The following is a 22,485-nucleotide window of genomic DNA, read 5'->3' as shown; positions in this document are numbered from 1 at the left end:
TGGTGCCCAGCTTGGTTTGGGGAAGAAAGCATGTGTTTGGCATGTAGGGTATTGTTGTGAATCTGTCAGCATGGCTGCCCCGACAGGATTTACGATCCCTTCAGCTCTATTTGTGTGAGTCAAATAAAGTTCTGTAGATACGCGAAGCAGCTTAGCTGCATGAACAAAATGAAGAATGACTCTCAAAATAAAGTATTATAAACAAAATAAAGTCCCTTGAAACTAAGCTAATTACGCCCCCCCTTACAATAACTGAGAATTAACTGAAATAACGGAGCAAGGAAGAAAAGAACAAGGACAGGCTGGAACAGGGAAGATTGAGAAAATACAAGGACACTGTCTGCGAGAAAAAAGGCAAAGTTGCTGACAGTAATTGGTGCCAAGAACAGTCTGCTTAATATCGGGCTCAAGATAACCAGCTGCCAATCAGGCTTTCCTTACTCAGCACTTCTGTTTCCTCTCCTGTGAGATCTTGCACCTGCGTGTCTCCCACTGAGCCTTTCTCTTGAGACACCTTCTTAACACAGGTGAAATCCCAGCTTCCTCCTGATCAGCCTCCTCAGCCCTCATCTCTGCCACCTGTTCCAATTCCTCAGCTCCAGAGTCTGTTCTCCTAGCCAAATTCTGCTGCTGTGCCTCTGATCCTTCACTCCCAACCGAGTCCTCCCGTTCCTCCTCTGATGCTTCTGAGTCAGAGGTCTGAGCCATGACAGGTTGATATGCTGTGTAGCAAACTGTTTGAAGCACTGTGGGAATTTTGTCAGTTAGTGTCCCACCCAGGGTTTTGGTTATTCATTTTGGGGGGAATGACCTAGCTAAGCAAACTGGCCTTTCACGTATTCAGCAAACCGGGGTGGATTTTGCCACCATCTGTGCTTGGCTCCCAAGGATTGTGATATTGTGGGCCTATCTGCTTCCGCACAGGGTATGGCTGGGAGCACAGAGTCTGAAAGGGGTGGAAAGGGCTAGGAGAAAGATTAACGTTGACTTTGGTAAACACATGGCTGTGACCAGGAACAGCTGCATTTTGCAGCCGGATATAGTGCACTCTTCACCTTTTCCGGCTGGCCGGGGTGCATTTGTCCATGTAGGGTGGTGACCTGTATTTGGCAGACCTGCAACAGGCGCTTGATGACTTTTTGGAGAGGTGGGGTGGGGGTGATGCCAAGCTGGACTGACCTCCCACTGTGGCAGGTGCAGTGTGGGTTGGGTGGATGATTAGATTAGGGTGGGTGATAAGATGGGTTGGTACTGTTGAACACCCTTGGGTTTTTGAAAGGGTGAATAGCCCCAAAGCCTTAAAGGCTTTGCAGCTCACGGGCTACAATTGACCATCACAGAACAACAACAACAAATATTTTATATACCGCCTTTTAACAAAACTTTCCAAAGCAAATTACATAGAGAAATCAATCAATCAATACATGAATAAATAAATAAGAAATGGATCACATCATACCTACTTCAGGGCTTCACAAACTCAAAGGCAGTGCGGTTTGGTATGTGTGTGTGTGGGGGGGTGAAGCCCTAGATGCTGACCTGACCTTCTGGGTTAGAAAGGATGATGAGAAAGCAGACTTGAATTGCTTCCACCTTTGAGCCAAGGTGTGTCGCCCATAGGAGGCTGCTGGAAGGACAAAAAGTCTGACCTCCAGCTTTGGTTAGGCCCACACTTTAAGGGGTGGAGTTCAATATCTAGTTTGCTAAATTTATATTTAATAAAGTTATGGCCCTTTTCATCCAATAATTGATGTATTTATCTTCCTTGTGGCTTGGGGTGTAGGGACAAGAGTCGAAGTGACATATACAAGCCACAGCTCACTTGAAGATTAATCTAGGAGAAGAGAGAGAACACAGAACAAACTTTGGCTTTGAACAACCTTTATAGAAACAAACAAACAAATAAACAAAGGAATAACCATTAACATAAACAAACATCTAAAATTCCCCTATACAATAGTTTTCTCCCTTCTTTCCAGTACTCCACAAAAGGAGTCTCTGTAGTTGCTGCAGTGTTGCCTGGGTGGCTAAAAAACTTGACGATTACACAATGTACATTAGGTCCACATTACAGGGTGCCGGTTTCCCTGCTCATTCTGTCCTGAAAAGTCAAAGTCGTCTCATCTTTTGTCTCCAGCCTTCCTGGTCCTTTCCTCTACTGTCAATACACAGCTGCCTCCACTTGCCAAAGTCTCAACCCCACTATTTATTTTTCTTCACTCTTTTTTTCACCCCCTTTCTCCCTCTCCCTCTTACATTTTCCTCCCCTCCTTAACTGTGCAACTGTCCCCGGTCCCCTACTTTCTCCTACCCTATTGAGAATTGTGAGAATGATCCTAAAGGCTGATATGCAGACTAACACTGTGCTAGTGCAACAAACCACAATGCTCAATCATGATGCACCTAGAGAAGAAGGCCACACAGTTGGGGGGGATGCTCAGAGTTGCTCATTCTCCAGCACGCTTGGTCCATTTGCACAAGCACTGGACTTGCACAAGGATAGTGGATAGCTTTACATCATCCCATGTAACATATATGGGCTGAGAAAGAGGATTCACAGCAGAAAGGGGACATGTTTGTGCAAGCACACCATGAGCAGGGTCTCACGATCAGTGAGACCCGGTTCGTAAGAGTGAGCGGGGGAGAGTGATCTAAGCCCGCTCTCTCCGCTCATGATCAGAGCTGGAGCCCTGTGTAGCCGGATTGGCCGCCCACATGATTACCAGTGGGGGCTGGGGAGCTTGGGGGCCGCACGCCCCCCAGAAGCTCCAGTATGCCCTGTGTGAGCACGCAGGGCATACTGGGGAGATCCCTGGAGCTGGGAGGCGGGTTTTTGCTTCCCCTCCGGGGCTCTACTCATGAGTAACCATGGTGCAGAGCCATGCCATCGCTACTCATGATCTTTAAAACCAGATTTGCAGAGCGTTCGCTTCGCAAACCTGGTTTTAGGGCAGGGTAGTTCGGCGGGTTACCCGCCTAGGAACCACCGGGCCTCCACTAGCCCGATTTCACTCCATTGTGTGAATAGCCTTCATGTTTCACTTGTGCAACACAGGTCTGGAATGCATGCTTCCAGTTTTGTGGAACTAGCTAGCACAGCATCTTTGCACTAGTGGAACATGTTTTCACTAGTGCAGAGTTAGTCTGTATGTCAACCACTGTGTCTGTCTCCCCCCCCCCACTTTTCTTTCCTAGATCAGATTCTCAGTTTCTTAGAAAATACCTTCTTCCTAGCATCACATAGCACTTCCTGCACTTGCTTGTTTCTGAGGCTGTATATGAAGGGGTTCAACAATGGGGTGACCACAGTGTTGAGAACAGCTACCCCTTTGTTGAGGTTAATCCCTTTGCTTTGCGAAGGCCTCACGTACATGAAGATGCAGCTGCCATAGAACATAGTGACAACGATAATATGGGAGGAACAGGTGGAGAAGGCTCTCTGCCGCTCCTTAGCAGATGGGAGGTGAAGCACAGTGAAGATAATCTTGATGTATGAGGTGGTGGTAATGGCCAAAGTACCTAGTAAGATGATGACTGCAAGAATGAAATAGATCAATTCGATGACCAGGGTATCAGCACAGGCCAGCTTGAGAAGTGGTGAGTTGTCACAGAAGAAATGGTCAATGACATTGGGACCACAGAATGGCAGGCGTGTGATGAAGACAGTGGTTAGGAAGACAAAGACAAAGCTGCCCAGCCAACAGCTCACCACTAGCTGAATGCAAAGTTTGTTATTCATAATGATAGTGTAGCGGAGTGGGTTACAGATGGCCACATACCGATCGAAAGACATGGTGGCCAGGAGAAAGAATTCTGCAATGCCCAGGAAGAAATAAAAGAATAACTGGATGAAACAAGCATTCATTGTAATGGTCTTCTTTGTGGTAAGGAGATCGTTGAGCATCTTGGGAATAATGACGGTGGTAAAACTGATTTCCAAGAGGGAAAAATTCCGGAGGAAGAAATACATGGGGCTGTGGAGACGGTGATCCAGCAAAGTGATGGAGATGATGAGAAGGTTCCCTGCTAGGGTCAAGAGGTAGGTGACAAGGAGAACAGCAAAGAGGGTGATCTGGAGCTCCAAAATGTCAGTGAAGCCCAGAAGGATGAATTCAGTCACCCTACTTTGGTTCTGCATGGCAGCTGCTGAGGAAGACCATAGCTGTGCAAGAGATATAGGGACAGAGCACATTAAAAGTGATACAAAATAGTCCACATTTGGAAAGGATCTGGTTATTCATATTATTAGTTTTCTTATATGCATCCTACTGATCTTTGCAAACCACACATCCCCCCCACTTTCCAATCATGCATGAGCAAAGAACTAGGTTGGAGACAGGGGAGTGATTGTGTTTGAGAGGGGAGCTGGTTAGGATGGCTTCTGCTCCTACATTGTAATAATCCCATCCTACCAGTGTAAGGGGCACAGCAGGAACATGCTTGACTAACAAGCATAAGGTTGCCAGTTCAAATCCCCGCTGGTACTATATTGGGCAGCAGTGATACAGGAAGATGCTGAAAGGCATCACCTCATACTGTGCGGGAGGAGGCAATGGTAAACCGCTCCTGTATTCTACCAAAGACAACCACAGGACTCTGTGGGCGCCAGGAGTTGACATCAACTTGATGGCACACTTTACCTTTACTAGTGTTCCCTATAACATTGGTTCCCAGAAGTTGTTGGCTAGAATTCCCATTATTCCCAGACAATGGCCATTGAAGCTGGGGATGCTGGGAGTTGTAGCCCACTACATCTGGGAATCCCTTTTACAGGTAACACTGTGTGCTACCACGCTCCTCTCTCACTCAAATCACCCCCCTTCTTCCTGCCTAGTTGTTAGTTAACTCACAACTGAAAATCAGGAACGCACACAGCTCTTCAAGCTGGGCATGACACTTGTCCTTCCAAGTTTTCAGTAACTTGTCTACAGTCACACAGGGGCTTTGGAGCTTCCCCAATCTTGGATCAGGCATAGAACAAATCTACAAATGTTCCTCACATTCCCATAAATTCATGCAAACTATTTATGGGTAGATAGCTTAACATCGAATCATAATAAGACAGGAAAATCATAATTAATGACAGAAGGTGGCCTGAACCCAAAGAGGTAGACCTATCTCCAATGTGCTGGGTCTCCATAGTCAAAATGGGTTGAAGATTAATATTGGGGTTGAATGAGCATAGCATTCTCCCTAGCAGTAGAAAAAAATCACAAGTACTTGGACATCTGTGTTAATCCAACTTTCCTCACTCTTCTATTCTCAAGGAGATATAGGAAAATCTTAGCAGTGTTGTTTATGGAGTATAAAATGGAGAAATTATTTCAGGTGGTTCTCTCTACTCCTGAATAGAGAATTTCTTAGAAAATCCCAGGATCTTGGATTCAGGCTAGACATTTGTTGGGGAACACCCTTCTTTGCTTGGATCCAGTGGCTGTCACCTAGACTAAGTTATTAGTACTATTCTGGAATTATGACTTTATTTCCATAGGGTGTCCCTTAAGTAATTTAGTCAGGATGCCAACCAATATAGAAACAATATAGTCAAGATGCCAACCAATATAGTCCAGAGAACCTGTGTTTTGGGCGATATAATAATGTGGTCAATCAATCAATCAATCAGAAATTGCATACCTGGGGGAAATGGCTTTTCCTTCCTAGCCCCTGAAAGATAGTGCATCTTTGGAATCATGCTTACTGGATCTGCTGGACATTTTATTTTACATGAAAAACTGGAAACTCAACCACTTTATTCAAGATGTGGAGAAAGAAACTGCCCTGCCCTGCATCCTGTCACTCAAGGATGTTGTTCCTGTTTTTAGCTGCCCCTAACTTGGGCTTTTAGATGAATGATGGTGAGAGACAGCATAGCATAGTGGTTAGAATGTTGGACTAGGACCGGGAAGACCGGAGTTCAAATCCCCATTCAACCATGAAACTCACTTAGTGACTCTTGGCCAGTCATGCATCTCTCAGCCTAACCTACCTCACAGGGTTGTTGTGAGGATAAAAATAACCATGTACACTGCTCTGAGCTCCTCAGAGGAAGAGCGGTATATATATGTAAATAAGTAAGTAAGTAAATAAATAAATAAATAATAAAATAGGTTGGAGCATCCTTAATGCTATTGTTCCATTCAGATATTATGGTATATGGGTGTATTTATACATGTAAAAGTGAACCTGAGAACAGACAACTTCTTTCACATGGAGCATACAGGTAGGAAGTGTACTAATGTTCATGTGTTGAACATAATTTGTAAATCACTGCATGTATATATAGATAGATAGGTTCATATGCAGACTATACAACCACCCTGAGCCATATTTTGAAGGGCAGTATATAAATCAAATATAAATAAATAAATAAATACATGTACGTTGTGGGTGAACTGATTAATACTAATAGTAACAAACTTTATTTGTTATCTGCCCCATATCAAACTATTCTCAGGGCAGCTCACAACAAAGCAGTAAAACATGAAATAAAAGCACATACATTACACATACAGCGTGGGCCCTGGGTATTTAAGAGAATGTCATCTTTGCTATGTATGGACCACACCGCCCATTGAGATCATCTGGAGAGGTTCGTCTGCAGTTGCCACCGGCTCGTCTGGTGGCTACTCGGGGATGGGCCTTCTCCATTGCTGCCCCGAGGCTTTGGAACACACTTGCTGCTGAAATAAGAGCCTCCCCATCTCTTACAACTTTCAAAAGGGCAGTCAAGACGCGTTTGTTCATCCAGGCTTTTAATTAGATACTGTTTTAATTGTGCTTTAATCATTTTAACTTTTTAATTTTAATTGTTGAAATGTTTTAATCTTTTATTGTTCTGTAAACCGCCCAGAGAACTTACATTTTGGACGGTATATAAAGGTATTAAATAAATAGATAGATAGATAGATAAATTAAATCATAACAGACCAAAAGGGGAAGGAAAACAAAAACAAAATACAATATGAACCAATTTGAAAACTCTTTTAAAATCAGTTAATGAACATCATGTATAAATAAAGATTATTCTTCCTTATTATCTGAACAGTATGTAGCCCAAGACAGCAGCAGCTGAGAACATAAGAAGAGCCTTGCTGGATCAGGCCCAAGGCATATCTAGTCCAGCATTCTGTTTCCCATAGTGGCCCACTAGAAGCCTACAGGAAGCACACAAGTAGGAGATGAAGGAATGCCCCCCTGTACTTCTCATGCTCCCTGGCATGAAGTGGGATTCAGAGGCATCAAGCCTTTGAACCTGGAGGTAGCCTTAGTCATCAAGAATAGACACTGCTGATACACCTGTTCTCCATGAATTTTTATGGCCCCTCATCAAATGTTCACCACTTTAGAAGGTGCTTTAGAAAGTGCTTGTTTTGTGACTCATTACAATCTGGATTCTGTGAGTTCTGCTGATATCTGAACAACAGAGAATCCCAGAGATAAATAATGTGCTGAGTGAAGAAGTACTATTTCTGTTCTGAATTTTCTGGCAATTAGCTTCATGGCATTTATTTATTTAATCAAATCTTTACACCACCCCAAACTTTCATCTCTAGGTGGTTAACAATAGCATAAAAACAGTTAGAACATATAAAAAAAACTTAAAAACAATTTAAAAATTTAAAAATAAACCAGAGATTAAAACCCAATTTTTTTTAGGGAGCTGAGAAAGCTTGGGCGAAAAGATGGGTTTTCTGGTCTTTTAAAAAAATTGCCAGAGATGGGGAGGATCGTATCTCAGCAGGGAGCACATTCCACAATCTTGGGGCAGCGACCGAGAAGGCCCGTCTCTGTGTAGCCACCAAACGAGTCGGCAGTAACTGGAGACGGACCTCCTCAGATGACCTCAGTGGGCGGTGGGGCTCGTAGTAGGGATGGCCCCTGGGTTTATGATTATGACATTTATTTATATACCACTTTTCAGCAAACGTTCTTAAAGTAGTTTACCTAAAAAAAAATAAAGAAATATGAAGAAGATTGCCTGTCTCCAAAGGGTTCACCATCCAAAAAGAAAGATTACCACAGCAACAACCATTTAAGGGATAGGGACACTTACTCTCCCCTTGCTAAATAAAAGAGAATAATCTACTCTTGCCACTCCATGCATGTTATAAAACACTTCAATGTCTCCCCTTAGTTGCCTTTTTTCTGAATTAAAAAGCCCCAACATCTATAGCCTTACCTTGAAAGGAAGGTGCTTTAGAAGGTACTCATGATGGTCTGGATTCTGAGAGAGCTGCTAATGTGTGAACAGCCCTACCATCTGGTAGGCTGTTACATTTGATTTCATTTAGTTTCCTGATTCAATTGCCTATCCAGCTGTTGGAATTTATTTGCAACTTGCTCTCAAGCAGCCAGAAAGCAGGGCTGGTTTTGACAGCACAGGCTATACTTGCCTTATCAACAGTGCTTGCGGTGGCTGATAAAATCCCCCGCCACACACACTTTGAGAATATCTCACACTGTTTGAAAGAATGTTCCTGTGAGGAGGGAGAGCCAGGTCCAGGGCACAGGCCAAATCTCATGGGATGCTGCAGTGAGAAATATCACACATGGGTGCAAGATCAGAACCTTTAGAGTTGAAAAGGAATGCTTTGGCTTGTATGCAATGTGGAGGTGTGGAATGTATTTGTGATTCTGTAATAAGACAATGAATAGACGTATGAGGGGGAGGCCAAACAAAGAAGAAGAAACTGTTTGCTAGCCAGAGGTGTATCTATAGTGGGGCAGCCAGGGCACATGCCCTGGGTGCCACTTGAAGGGGGGCGACAGTGCCATGCTGCCTCCCACCCCTTCCCCAGTTCACAATTTTTTTTTTTAAAAAAAATAAATTGATTTTTTTAACGTGTAGCCCCTTCAGGGGGCTTTCTAAAGTCCAGGGTGGGGGGGGTATCTGCAAAGTTCCCCCTCCCCTGCTGGACACTTAATTTAACACTGCATCCCATCCCAGTCCGATTTTCAGGCCGCTTTGGGCCTGCAAACATCGGCACGGTGGCCATTTTGGAGGCTGCCGTGCATGCTCAAATGGCTTCTGTGAGGCCTGGCAAGTCCTAGGGCCTCACAGGGGCCATTTGAGCATGTGCGGTGGCCACTTTGTTTACGGCAGCCATTGATCAGCAATAACAACATACCTGACATGTAGTCCTGTAATACATCACCATATTAGTCTTTAAAGATTAAAAACCTGCCTTTGTTAGTACCATAAATTCTTTGGACTGGGTCTCATGATCCGTGAGACCCAGTTTGGGGCGCTGAGCAGGAAGAGCTCATGAGTGGGGAGGGAGCCCTGGGCAGCCGGATTGGCCGCCCACACGATTGCCGGCTCCGAGATGGAGCTGGTGGGGGCTGGGGAGCTCAGGGGCCGTGCAGACCCGGGAAGCCCCAGTATGCCCTGTGTGAGGGGGTCTACTCGTGAGTAGCCACAGCGCAGAGCCACGCCGCAGCTATTCACAATCAGGGAGCTTGGTTTTGCGGAGCACTCACTCCACAACCCTGGGCTAAGGGCAGGGGCACTTAGGCGGGTTACCCGCCTAGGATCCACTGGGCTCGCAGCCGAGCCTGGTGGTTCCCACAATTGGGAAAAATCGGGCTAGGCTCGGGCCATTTTCCAGATCCAAAAGTTTTTTTATACAAAACAAAACGTCCCTGTTTTGGCTACAAAACGTTCTGTTGTTTTGGACCTCCATTTTGTGGCTATCTCTGAGTCAGTCTCCATTTTGTGTTTGACATCTCTTTGAATTTCCCACCCTTCCAGCCTTCCGATCAGTGAGCTAAAGCATGGGTTGACCTACTGATGATTCCTTCCTTGTTCCCCATTGGCTCTTTTCTCTCTTTCCACTCTATACTGACCCCACATTGACCAGGGGAAGGGTCAAAGAATGGGCATGGGGGGGGGTTCAAGGAGGGGTTTTCAATTCATTCAGCAAGTTAGTAGTCACCATTCTGCCTTTCTGCCTCATTGAAGAGAGAGAGAAAGAAAGAGAACTAGTTTGCAGCATCGCTTGCCTCAAGTTGCCATGATGCCATGTCATTGCCTATGCCTGCCTTTTTGCCAGCCTGAGCCCAGCTTGCCAGCCTGCTATGGCTACTGCATGCCAGACTGGGAATGGATTCAGGGGCAGAAGAGTGGGTTTGGTGGTAGTACCCCAATGGGTGCCTGCAAGGCTGCCACAACCCAGATTCAAAAGGAATTGGGTAAAGGGCTGATTATTTGTGATTTGTTGAAGTTTATGCATCTTTAAGATTTTTTCCCATAGGGAATAATGGAGGTTTCAGCAGCCCCATAACTCCACTGGGGGGGACACCAGAGTGGCCCATGGTGAGTGGTGGTGTAGTGCACATAGGATACCAACCACCCCATGGGTTGCTAACCCATGAGGTGCTGGGTTCTGTTGTTTCTGAGGTGTTCTGAGTGTAGATTCTTTGGTAGCAGATGAGATTTTCAACAAGTCATTAATCCACTCTCATGCTACCAGGGAATCTACACTCAAAAAATCTCAGAAACAACAGAACCCAGTACCCCATGGCTTAGCAACCCATGGGGGTGGTTGGCACCCTATGTGCTCTAGACCACCACTCACTTTGGGCCACCCCAGTGCCCCCAAAGTACAGTTATGGGGCTGCTGAAACCTCCATCATTCCCTATGGGGAAGAACCTTAAAGACACGTAAACTCCATTAAATCTTTAAAAATCAGCCCTCTGCCCAATTCCTTTGAACTAATTCTGGCAGCTTTGTGCTGAAACCTCTACTACTTTTGCTGAAACCTCTATTATTCCCTATGGGAAAAATCTTAGACTTCAAAAAGTTTCCAAAAATCAGTCCTATGCCCAATTCCTCTGAAATTTGGGTGGTTGCTTCCACCGATTTGGCACTACCACCTCCACCCACTAGTTTTGCCCTGGGGCTGTTTTTTGAAATCCCAAACATTTTGGATTCAGATTTTGCAATTTTCAACAAAGAACAAAATTGGGGTGTTTTGAATTGGCTGGTTTTGAACAAAAAGCAAAATGGGGGTGTTTCAGATTCAGGCCGAAAACAAAACAGAAAAAACACAAAACACACAATGCTAATATTTGGTTCCAAAGTGTGAGGAAAGGGGAAGCTTCTTGAATTTAAAGTCACCAAATATAAACCCAACTTCTTGTTCCATCCAAGCATTTGTCTGGTCTCTCCAAGCCCATCCCAGATTCCCTTAAAAGAACCCATTGGCTTCCAACTGCCACACATCATACATCATATTTTTCTAATCTTCTTTGGTGGGTCTCTTTTTTTATTCCCTAATGTTTGGTATATGTGATCCTAATTACTGTAAGCATTTGTGAGAACTGCTTTGTGATGTCACTAAATCTTCAGATGTCTCCAGGAGGGAGAGGTTGCAAAGGAAGAAGTACATGGGGGTTTGGAGGCGCTGGTCAAGGCAAACCAGTGCAATGATGGTGACATTCCCAGCTAGTGTTAATAGCAAAACAAGAAGAAGCACTGAGAAGATGAAGACTTCTATGGGCCTAGGAAGTTGGAAGCCAGTTAAGATGAACTCTGTCACCTGCTCTGTGCTGTTCTGACTCCTTGGGCCCATGTCTGAGGAACGATCAAGCTGACACTAAATGAGTCTTCAGAGTTCATTCAAATTAGTGCAAGCCATCTTCACCTCCTCCAAGGTTTCAAACAGAAAGATGAACCCTTTCTTACACAAGAAAGCACAAGCAGTCACCTCTTGAAATCCAAACAGTTCTTATTTCTTTATTATGCCCTCTCTTAGAAAATCTTAATCACAGTTTGGTCCACTTCTCTGATCCAGTGGAAAGTTCACAATAAATGATTCAAAATCATAGTATGATTGTTATTTTTAAGGCATGTATTGGGGTGCTATACCACAGGATGATGAAGAGTGTCCAACATTCAACAGAACATTTTTAAAAAGAAAAGGGGTGTTTCTATTTCTCATTTCAAGCTTTTGTTTTTAACCATTTGACTAAAATAAAAGGAATATTCAGCATATTTATATATAACATTAAATCCAATTATAGAGAAGTTCACCCAGCCCCAATTCGGACACCGGGTCAAGATGTTATTATTTTCTTTTTAATTTCAAATGTTTTCCCAACAAGTCAGCAGGTTTTGGGTTGTTGGATTTTCTCTTGTACTGTACTGCTTGTTACTGTGAATATTTTTCAGAATGATCCTATATACAAATCGATATAAAATGCTTAGCCCACCTGTAGTTGACTTCCATCCTAAGAGGCAAATAATTTAGTCCAAGAAATAATGGGTGAACCAAGAAAACGGCTTAGTGCTGTTCCTTCAAATCCTGGGCAGTCGTAAGTGGAGGATGTCCACATCCCGTGTTGTTTTGCTTCCTGTGAATTGGGAGGTTGCATTCCAATAAAAGAAACATTGCCAGCAAGGAAGATGCACGCTGCCACAAAGAAACTCCAGTAGGCTTCCAAAAGGATGTGAAAGGAGCTTGGGACAACAAAGGAACTACTCTAGATTTGGAGCTCACTTTCTCAAGCAATGTTCTTCTGCAAAGTCAGAAGTAGGAATTCCACAGTGAAATGTAACAGTTCCATGAGCCAAAGAGGTCTTCCACTAGTGCAACAGCATCCAGGCCACTATCAAGATACTGGCCAAAAAAGAAGCTGGTTTACTGAGTCCTTTGGTCTTACCACCTATTAGTATCCTGTTTTTGTTATCTGTATGAAGCACAATTTTTATAAAAGCAGCTGATGAACGTTATCTTTATGTGAGACAGACTTTAATTGGTGTAGATAGTGATCTGAGATATCAGCCGTGGCATGGCTACACGAGATTTTTAAAACTGGGTTTGGGGAGTACTTGCTCCACAAACCCGGTTTAAGGGGCGGGCTAACTAAGCGGGCTAGCCGCTTGTAAGCCACTGGGTTCACCTGTGAGCCCGGTGATTTACATGAGCAGCAAAAATCAGGCTAGGTTCTCCTAGCCCGATTTTGGCTACTTGTAGGAATAGCCCCAATGTCAAGGAGGAAAGAGGCCACCTCTCAGTGGCAGTCTACATGCTTTGATAGGCTGGTTCAAGATTTCAGGGGGTCCTTAGGAGCATAGGAACATACAAAGCTGCCTTATACTGAGTCAGATCATTTGTCCATCTAGCTCAGTATTGTCTACACAATAGAGGGGTTTGGATAACTTCATGGAGGTCTAGCACTGGTTACGAGTCGGAGGGAAATAGGCCACCTCCATCCTCAAAGGCAGGATGCCTCTGAGTACCAGTTGCAGGGGAGTAAAAGCAAGAGAGAGGGCAAGCTCTCAACTCCTGCCTCTGGCTTCCAGTGACATTTGGTGGGCCACTGTGCAAAATAGGATGCTGGACTAGATGGGCCTTCTTGGGCCTGATCCAGCAGGGCTGTTCTTATGTTCTTACAGGTGAAACTCGGAAAATTAGAATATCGTGCAAAAGTCCATTAATTCCAGTAATGCAAATTAAAAGGTGAAACTGATATATGAGACAGACGCATTACATGCAAAGCGAGATAAGTCAAGCCTTAATTTGTTATAATTGTGATGATCATGGCGTACAGCTCATGAAAACTCCAAATCCACCATCCCAGAAAATTAGAATATTACACGGAACCAAGAAGACAAGGATTGTAGAAAAGAACAATATCGGACCTCTGAAAAGTATACAGTGTACTGTGCTTGATTGGCCAGCAAACTCGCCTGGCCTGACCCCATAGAGAATCTATGGGGCACTGCCAAGAGAAGGATGAGAGACATGAGACCAAACAATGCAGAAGAGCTGAAGGCCGCTAATGAAGCATCCTGGTCTTCCATAACACCTCATCAGTGCCAGAGGCTGATAGCATCCATGCCATGCCGCATTGAGGCAGTAATTGCTGCAAAAGGGGCCCAAACCAAGTACTGAATACATATGCATGCTTATACTTTTCAGAGGTCCGATATTGTTCTATTCTTAAATCCTTGTCTTCTTGGTTCCATGTAATATTCTAATTTTCTGGGATTGTGGAAGCAAGGATGATCTACCCAGGTTTGGGAGCTATGTACGCCATGATCTACCCAGGTTTGGGAGCTATGTGTTAGGGGTGTGCATGTTCCGGAGCCCCCCCGGACCGGCACGGGGGGGGCTGTAACTTTAAGCGGGGGGGGGTTGTACTTACCCCCCCGCGCCGCTCTTCCCCCTCCTGCGCTGGTCCGTTCAAATGTCTTCTGGGGGCGGCAGGGTTCCTCCCTGCCGTCCCTGCCCCCGTCGTTGTTAGTTTAGGAGCCAGAGTCTTGGACTGAGCAGAAAACTGGAAGAGAGACGAGCGCTGCAAAGCCTTTTAAAAAGAGACTTGAGGAGGTTAAACGTTTGTAAAAGAGACGAGCGGCTTGCCGAGCGCTAGCGGCGCGCATGCGCCCTGCACGGCGTGCGCGCTCGTCTCTGACGCTGACGCGCGCGCTACACATACATATGCGGTGCGGCAGCGTCAGAGACGAGCGCGCGCGCCGCGCAGGGCACATGCGCGCCGCTAGCGCTCGGCAAGCCGCTCGTCTCTTTTACAAACATTTAACCTCCTCAAGTCTCTTTTTAAAAGGCTTTGCAGCGCTCGTCTCTCTTCCAGTTTTCTGCTCAGTCCAAGACTCTGGCTCCTAAACTAACAACGACGGGGGCAGGGACGGCAGGGAGGAACCCTGCCGCCCCCAGAAGACATTTGAACGGACCAGCGCCGGAGGGGGAAGAGCGGCGCGGGGGTGTAAGTACAACCCCCCCCGCTTAAAGTTACAGCCCCCCGAACCTCCGGACTTCTGAACCGGTCCGGCGGTCATACCAATGGCCCCGAACCAAAACCATGCACACTACTACTATGTGTGAACCCAATTTTCAGTCATGTGGAAGCAAGGTATGAAGAAAACCTGGACAGAAGGAGGCAAACCTCAGTAGCCTTTCCTCCTACCTTGCTTCCACACAATCACTTCTTCCCAGGTTTTCCTCTTACCTTGTTTCCAGACAACTGAGATTTGGGAGCACACACAGTTCCCAAACCTGGGTAGAACACAGTTTTTGAGGTGATTCTCATGATCATCAAAAAGCAGGCTAAGGGCTAAGCCTGCTCTCCCCACAAACCCCTTCCCAACTAGTCTCACTGATTGTGAGACTCGCCTTTTTGATTGTGTAAATGACCTCTACATGTGGGACTGCATCAAACTTATGGGGTATGCTCTCAACTCAATTTAATGGAATTGTACTAAATATGATCAAAATTGGTCCTGACATGGTAAAGTTGTTAGGGGGGAACACACACACCGTTACCATCTTGGAATGGGCTCTGGAATGCATGTATGCAATATCAAGGTTTAATGTATAGAGGACATTAAACCTTGATATTACATAAATGCATGTATCTTATATCTTAGCACGTATATCAAGATTGGTGCACATCAGTTGGGTGGTCCCCAAGTCCGGTCATTTCCACTTCAAGAATTAATGTGTCCACGATCTTGAATTGGGGTTGGATGATGCCATCACAAAATATACAATTGACGTGTGCATATGTGGCACTAGAAGTGTAACACATAGGGGCGATTCACACGATCGCCCTGGGCAAGTGGGGAGGGTGCAGGGGGGAGCCTGTTTTTCACTTTCCTTCCTCCCAGCAGACCAAGCAGGTCAGCTTCAGCACCTCCCACATGCCCACACAGACAGCCCTGCTCCGTACAGCTCTGTGAAGCACGGAAGTGGGTGGAGGGATCTGGGGCTGAACCTTGTTCACCCCTCCAACAGGCGCTCTATGCACCTGTTTCTGTGATTCCCAGTAGCCAGGTTAAGTTTGCAATTACTTCCTGTTTGTTGGCCCCTAGGTCAGCATCTGTTGCCATTGGTTCCCACATTCTCTCAGTTGGAATTGTGGGGGGTCTCTCTAGCCAAGGGGAAGACTGAAGGTTTCTCCACTCACCCTACATCTTTGGGCATCAAGCTAGACACAATTGCAGTGTTTAGTCACCTCCCGGGGAGAAGTTGTGATCCTACAGGACATGATTGGTATTCTGGTGTTGGCTAGAAAGACCACCCTTAGGGAGCTGCTGGTAGTCTTTGGCACCTTAATATCACCTGCCATGTGGTAACTCCCGGATGTGTCTTCTTGAGGCCACTCGAGGCCTCCGTGAGCTGTATCATCGGCTGTGGGTCACTGAGGGTATGTGGGCCGACCTATCTGTTTTGGCAGTCAAATCTACTTCTGGAAGCCAATCTCCAGGTACATTCCTAACCAGATGGGGGTGGGTGGGTTTTGGAGTGTATTCCAGGGGTCACTATTGCTCCCCATCCTGCTCCCCCCCCAGTGGGCCACCATGGGGGTTATGAGGGATCTTATATCCCTGGAGCTGTTTCTGATAGTGGTGGCCACACACTTTTGGACAGAGGAGTTTTGCAACTCCACCGCTTTTGGTGTGACAACAATTTGCTTTGTGTGTGACAGGGAGTGTGTTCAGATAGTGTTCAGATTGTGTGTTTGTGTGTTCAGATAGTGAATTTTAAGACATCCCATTCTGCTTGGGTATCTATCTATCTATCTATCTATCTATCTATCGATCTATCTATCTATCTATCTATCTATCTATCTATCTATCTATTCAATCTGTTGAAAAGCTTTATATAAATATTCCTCGTATTCGTAAAACTTGCCATTTACCTTCTGGGTTGGCAAGGATGATGAGGAATCAGACTTGAACTGCTTCCACCTTTGAGCCAGGGCGCGACTCCGATTGGAGGCTCAGGAAAGGACAGAAAGTCTGACTTCTAGCCTTGGTTAGGCCCACACTGCAGGGGGTGGACCTTCAATATCCAGTTTGCTAATTTTATATTTAATACATTTGTGGTCCTTTTCATCCAATAATTTATGTGTTTGGCTTCCTTGTGGTTTTGGGTATGGGGGCAGGAGGACATGTAACAAATACAAGCTACAGCTCACTTGAAGATTAATCTAGGAGAAGAGAGAGAACACAGAACAAACGTTGCCTCAAAACAACTTTTATAAAAATAAACAAAGGAATAACCAGGCTAGTTCCCAATTTGGTGGAACTAGCTAGTGCAACATCTGGGTGTCAGCCACTGTGTTGGTCTACACCTCCCCTTTCTTTCCTCCACCAGATTCCCAGTTTCTTAGGAAAGACCTTCTTCCTAGCATCACTTACCACTTGCTGTACTTGCTTGTTCCTGAGGCTGTATATGAAGGGGTTCAACAATGGGGTGACCACAGTGTTGAGAATGGATACCCCCTTGTTGAGGTTAATCCCTTTGCTTTGCGAAGGCCTCACATACATGAAGATGCAGCTGCCATAGAACATAGTGACAACAATAATATGGGAGGAACAGGTGGAGAAGGCTCTCTGCCGCTCCTTAGCAGATGGGAGGCGAAGCACAGTGAAGATAATCTTGATGTATGAGGTGGTGGTAATGGCCAAAGTACCTAGTAAGATAATGACTGCCAAAATGAAGTCGATTAGCTCAATGAGCAGGGTGTCAGCACAGGCCAACTTGAGAAGTGGTGAGTTGTCACAGAAGAAATGGTCAATGACATTGGGACCACAGAATGGCAGGCGTGTGATGAAGACAGTGGTTAGGAAGACAAAGACAAAGCTGCCCAGCCAACAGCTCACCACTAGCTGAATGCAAAGTCTGTTGTTCATAATGATAGTGTAGCGGAGTGGGCTACAGATGGCCACATACCGATCAAACGACATTGCAGCCAGGAGAAAGAATTCTGCAATTCCCAGGAAGAAATAAAAGAATAACTGGATGAAACAAGCATTCATTGTGATGGTCTTCTTTGTAGCAAGGAGATCGTTGAGCATCTTGGGAATAATGACGGTGGTAAAACTGATTTCCAAGAGGGAAAAATTCCGGAGGAAGAAATACATGGGGCTGTGGAGACGGTGATCCAGCAAAGTGATGGAGATGATGAGAAGGTTCCCTGCTAGGGTCAAGAGGTAGGTGACAAGGAGAACAGCAAAGAGGGTGATCTGGAGCTCCAAAATGTCAGTGAAGCCCAGAAGGATGAATTCAGTCACCCTAGTTTGGTTCTGCATGGCAGCTGCTGAGGAAGACCATAGCTGTGCAAGAGATATGGGGACAGAGCACATTAAAAGTGATACAAAATAGTCCACATTTGGAAAGGATCTGGTTATTCATATTATTAGTTTTCTTATATGCATCCTACTGATCTTTGCAAACCACACATCCTCCCCCACTTTCCAATCATGCATGAGCAAAGAACTAGGTTGGAGACAGGGTAGTGATTGTGTTTGAGAGGGGAGCTGGTTAGGATGGCTTCTGCTCCTACATTGTAATAATCCCATCCTACCAGTGTAAGGGGCACAGCAGGAACATGCTTGACTAACAAGCATAAGGTTGCCAGTTCAAATCCCCGCTGGTACTATATTGGGCAGCAGTGATACAGGAAGATGCTTAAAGGCATCACCTCATACTGTGCGGGAGGAGGCAATGGTAAACCGCTCCTGTATTCTACCAAAGACAACCACAGGACTCTGTGGGCGCCAGGAGTTGACATCAACTTGATGGCACACTTTACCTTTACTAGTGTTCCCTATAACATTGGTTCCCAGAAGTTGTTGGCTAGAATTCCCATTATTCCCAGACAATGGCCATTGAAGCTGGGGATGCTGGGAGTTGTAGCCCACTACATCTGGGAATCCCTTTTACAGGTAACACAGTGTGCTACCACGCTCCTCTCTCACTCAAATCACTCCCCTTCTTCCTGCCTAGTTGTTAGTTAACTCACAACTGAAAATCAGGAACGCACACAGCTCTTCAAGCTGGGCATGACACTTGTCCTTCCAAGTTTTCAGTAACTTGTCTACAGTCACACAGGGGCTTTGGAGCTTCCCCAATCTTGGATCAGGCATAGAACAAATCTACAAATGTTCCTCACATTCCCATAAATTCATGCAAACTATTTATGGGTAGATAGCTTAACATCGAATCATAATAAGACAGGAAAATCATAATTAATGACAGAAGGTGGCCTGAACCCAAAGAGGTAGACCTATCTCCAATGTGCTGGGTCTCCATAGTCAAAATGGGTTGAAGATTAATATTGGGGTTGAATGAGCATAGCATTCTCCCTAGCAGTAGAAAAAAATCACAAGTACTTGGACATCTGTGTTAATCCAACTTTCCTCACTCTTCTATTCTCAAGGAGATATAGGAAAATCTTAGCAGTGTTGTTTATGGAGTATAAAATGGAGAAATTATTTCAGGTGGCTCTCTCTACTCCTGAATAGAGAATTTCTTAGAAAATCCCAGGATCTTGGATTCAGGCTAGACATTTGTTGGGGAACACCCTTCTTTGCTTGGATCCAGTGGCTGTCACCTAGACTAAGTTATTAGTACTATTCTGGAATTATGACTTTATTTCCATAGGGTGTCCCTTAAGTAATTTAGTCAGGATGCCAACCAATATAGAAACAATATAGTCAAGATGCCAACCAATATAGTCCAGAGAACCTGTGTTTTGGGCGATATAATAATGTGATCAATTAATCAATCAATCAATCAGAAATTGCATACCTGGGGGAAATGGCTTTTCCTTCCTAGCCCCTGAAAGATAGTGCATCTTTGGAATCATGCTTACTGGATCTGCTGGACATTTTATTTTACATGAAAAACTGGAAACTCAACCACTTTATTCAAGATGTGGAGAAAGAAACTGCCCTGACCTGCATCCTGTCACTCAAGGATGTTGTTCCTGTTTTTAGCTGCCCCTAACTTGGGCTTTTAGATGAATGATGGTGAGAGACAGCATAGCATAGTGGTTAGAATGTTGGACTAGGACCGGGAAGACCGGAGTTCAAATCCCCATTCAACCATGAAACTCACTTAGTGACTCTTGGCCAGTCATGCATCTCTCAGCCTAACCTACCTCACAGGGTTGTTGTGAGGATAAAAATAACCATGTACACTGCTCTGAGCTCCTCAGAGGAAGAGCGGTATATATATGTAAATAAGTAAGTAAGTAAGTAAATAAATAAATAATAAAATAGGTTGGAGCATCCTTAATGCCATTGTTCCATTCAGATTATGGTATATGGGTGTATTTATACATGTAAAAGTGAACCTGAGAACAGACAACTTCTTTCACATGGAGCATACAGGTAGGAAGTGTACTAATGTTCATGTGTTGAACATAATTTGTAAATCACTGTATGTATATATAGATAGATAGGTTCATATGCAGACTATACAACCACCCTGAGCCATATTTTGAAGGGCAGTATATAAATCAAATATAAATAAATAAATAAATACATGTACGTTGTGGGTGAACTGATTAATACTAATAGTAACAAACTTTATTTGTTATCTGCCCCATATCAAACTATTCTCAGGGCAGCTCACAACAAAGCAGTAAAACATGAAATAAAAGCACATACATTACACATACAGCGTGGGCCCTGGGTATTTAAGAGAATGTCATCTTTGCTATGTATGGACCACACCGCCCATTGAGATCATCTGGAGAGGTTCGTCTGCAGTTGCCACCGGCTCGTCTGGTGGCTACTCGGGGATGGGCCTTCTCCATTGCTGCCCCGAGGCTTTGGAACACACTTCCTGCTGAAATAAGAGCCTCCCCATCTCTTACAACTTTCAAAAGGGCAGTCAAGACGCGTTTGTTCATCCAGGCTTTTAATTAGATACTGTTTTAATTGTGCTTTAATCATTTTAACTTTTTAATTTTAATTGTTGAAATGTTTTAATCTTTTATTGTTCTGTAAACCGCCCAGAGAACTTACATTTTGGATGGTATATAAAGGTATTAAATAAATAGATAGATAGATAGATAGATAGATAGATAAATTAAATCATAACAGACCAAAAGGGGAAGGAAAACAAAAACAAAATACAATATGAACCAATTTGAAAACTCTTTTAAAATCAGTTAATGAACATCATGTATAAATAAAGATTATTCTTCCTTATTATCTGAACAGTATGTAGCCCAAGACAGCCGCACCTTGTTACATGAGAACATAAGAAGAGCCTTGCTGGATCAGGCCCAAGGCATATCTAGTCCAGCATTCTGTTTCCCATAGTGGCCCACTAGAAGCCTACAGGAAGCACACAAGTAGGAGATGAAGGAATGCCCCCCTGTACTTCTCATGCTCCCTGGCATGAAGTGGGATTCAGAGGCATCAAGCCTTTGAACCTGGAGGTAGCCTTAGTCATCAAGAATAGACACGGCTGATACACCTGTTCTCCATGAATTTTTATGGCCCCTCATCAAATGTTCACCACTTTAGAAGGTGCTTTAGAAAGTGCTTGTTTTGTGACTCATTACAATCTGGATTCTGTGAGTGCTGCTGATATCTGAACAACAGAGAATCCCAGAGATAAATAATGTGCTGAGTGAAGAAGTACTATTTCTGTTCTGAATTTTCTGGCAATTAGCTTCATGGCATTTATTTATTTATTTAATCAAATCTTTACACCACCCCAAACTTTCATCTCTGGGTGGTTAACAATAGCATAAAAACATTTAGAACATATAAAAAAAACTTAAAAACAATTTAAAAATTTAAAAATAAACCAGAGATTAAAACCCAATTTTTTTTAGGGAGCTGAGAAAGCTTGGGCGAAAAGATGGGTTTTCTGGTCTTTTTTTAAAATTGCCAGAGATGGGGAGGATCGTATCTCAGTGGGGAGCACATTCCACAATCTCGGGGCAGCGACCGAGAAGGCCCGTCTCTGTGTAGCCACCAAACGAGTCGGCAGTAACTGGAGACGGACCTCCTCAGATGACCTCAATGGGTGGTGGGGCTCGTAGTAGGGATGGCCCCTGGGTTTATGATTATGACATTTATTTATATACCACTTTTCAGCAAACGTTCTTAAAGTAGTTTACCTAAAAAAAATTAAAGAAATATGAAGAAGATTGCCTGTCTCCAAAGGGTTCACCATCCAAAAAGAAAGATTACCACAGCAACAACCATTGAAGGGATAGGGACAGTTACTCTCCCCTTGCTAAATAAAAGAGAATAATCTACTCTTACCACTCCATGCATAACGTTATAAAACACTTCAATGTCTCCCCTTAGTTGCCTTTTTTCTGAATTAAAAAGCCCCAACATCTATAGCCTTACCTTGAAAGGAAGGTGCTTTAGAAGGTGCTCATGATGGTCTGGATTCTGAGAGAGCTGCTAATGTGTGAACAGCCCTACCATCTGGTAGGCTGTTACATTTGATTTCATTTAGTTTCCTGATTCAATTGCCTATCCAGCTGTTGGAATTTATTTGCAACTTGCTCTCAAGCAGCCAGAAAGCAGGGCTGGTTTTGACAGCACAGGCTATACTTGCCTTATCAACAGTGCTTGCGGTGGCTGGTAAAATCCCCCGCCACACACACTTTGAGAATATCTCACACTGTTTGAAAGAATGTTCCTGTGAGGAGGGAGAGCCAGGTCCAGGGCACAGGCCAAATCTCATGGGATGCTGCAG

At 44.4% G+C, this 22,485-nt stretch overlaps 2 protein-coding genes across 2 annotated transcripts; both read right to left on the bottom strand.

Moving 5' to 3' along the window:
• Nucleotides 1-3,196: 3,196 nt before the first annotated feature.
• On the bottom strand, nucleotides 3,197-4,138 carry LOC128329682 (olfactory receptor 49-like). Its single transcript, XM_053261250.1, has one exon. The coding sequence runs from the start codon at nucleotides 4,136-4,138 to the stop codon at nucleotides 3,197-3,199; it is 942 nt and encodes a 313-aa protein (XP_053117225.1).
• Nucleotides 4,139-17,075: 12,937 nt separating this feature from the next.
• On the bottom strand, nucleotides 17,076-22,159 carry LOC128329681 (olfactory receptor 49-like). The gene is made up of 2 exons (XM_053261249.1): nucleotides 22,131-22,159; nucleotides 17,076-18,083 (listed from the first exon to the last, which is right to left on the bottom strand). Exon 2 carries the CDS (start codon nucleotides 18,057-18,059, stop codon nucleotides 17,076-17,078), a length of 984 nt encoding a protein of 327 aa, XP_053117224.1. The 5' UTR covers nucleotides 18,060-18,083; nucleotides 22,131-22,159.
• Nucleotides 22,160-22,485: the final 326 nt, after the last annotated feature.

Source organism: Hemicordylus capensis, chromosome 6, assembly GCF_027244095.1.
Source record: "Hemicordylus capensis ecotype Gifberg chromosome 6, rHemCap1.1.pri, whole genome shotgun sequence".
NCBI lineage: Eukaryota > Metazoa > Chordata > Lepidosauria > Squamata > Cordylidae > Hemicordylus > Hemicordylus capensis.
The sequence above is the reverse complement of the archived record's forward strand: the minus strand, read 5'-3'. Positions and strand labels throughout refer to the sequence as shown.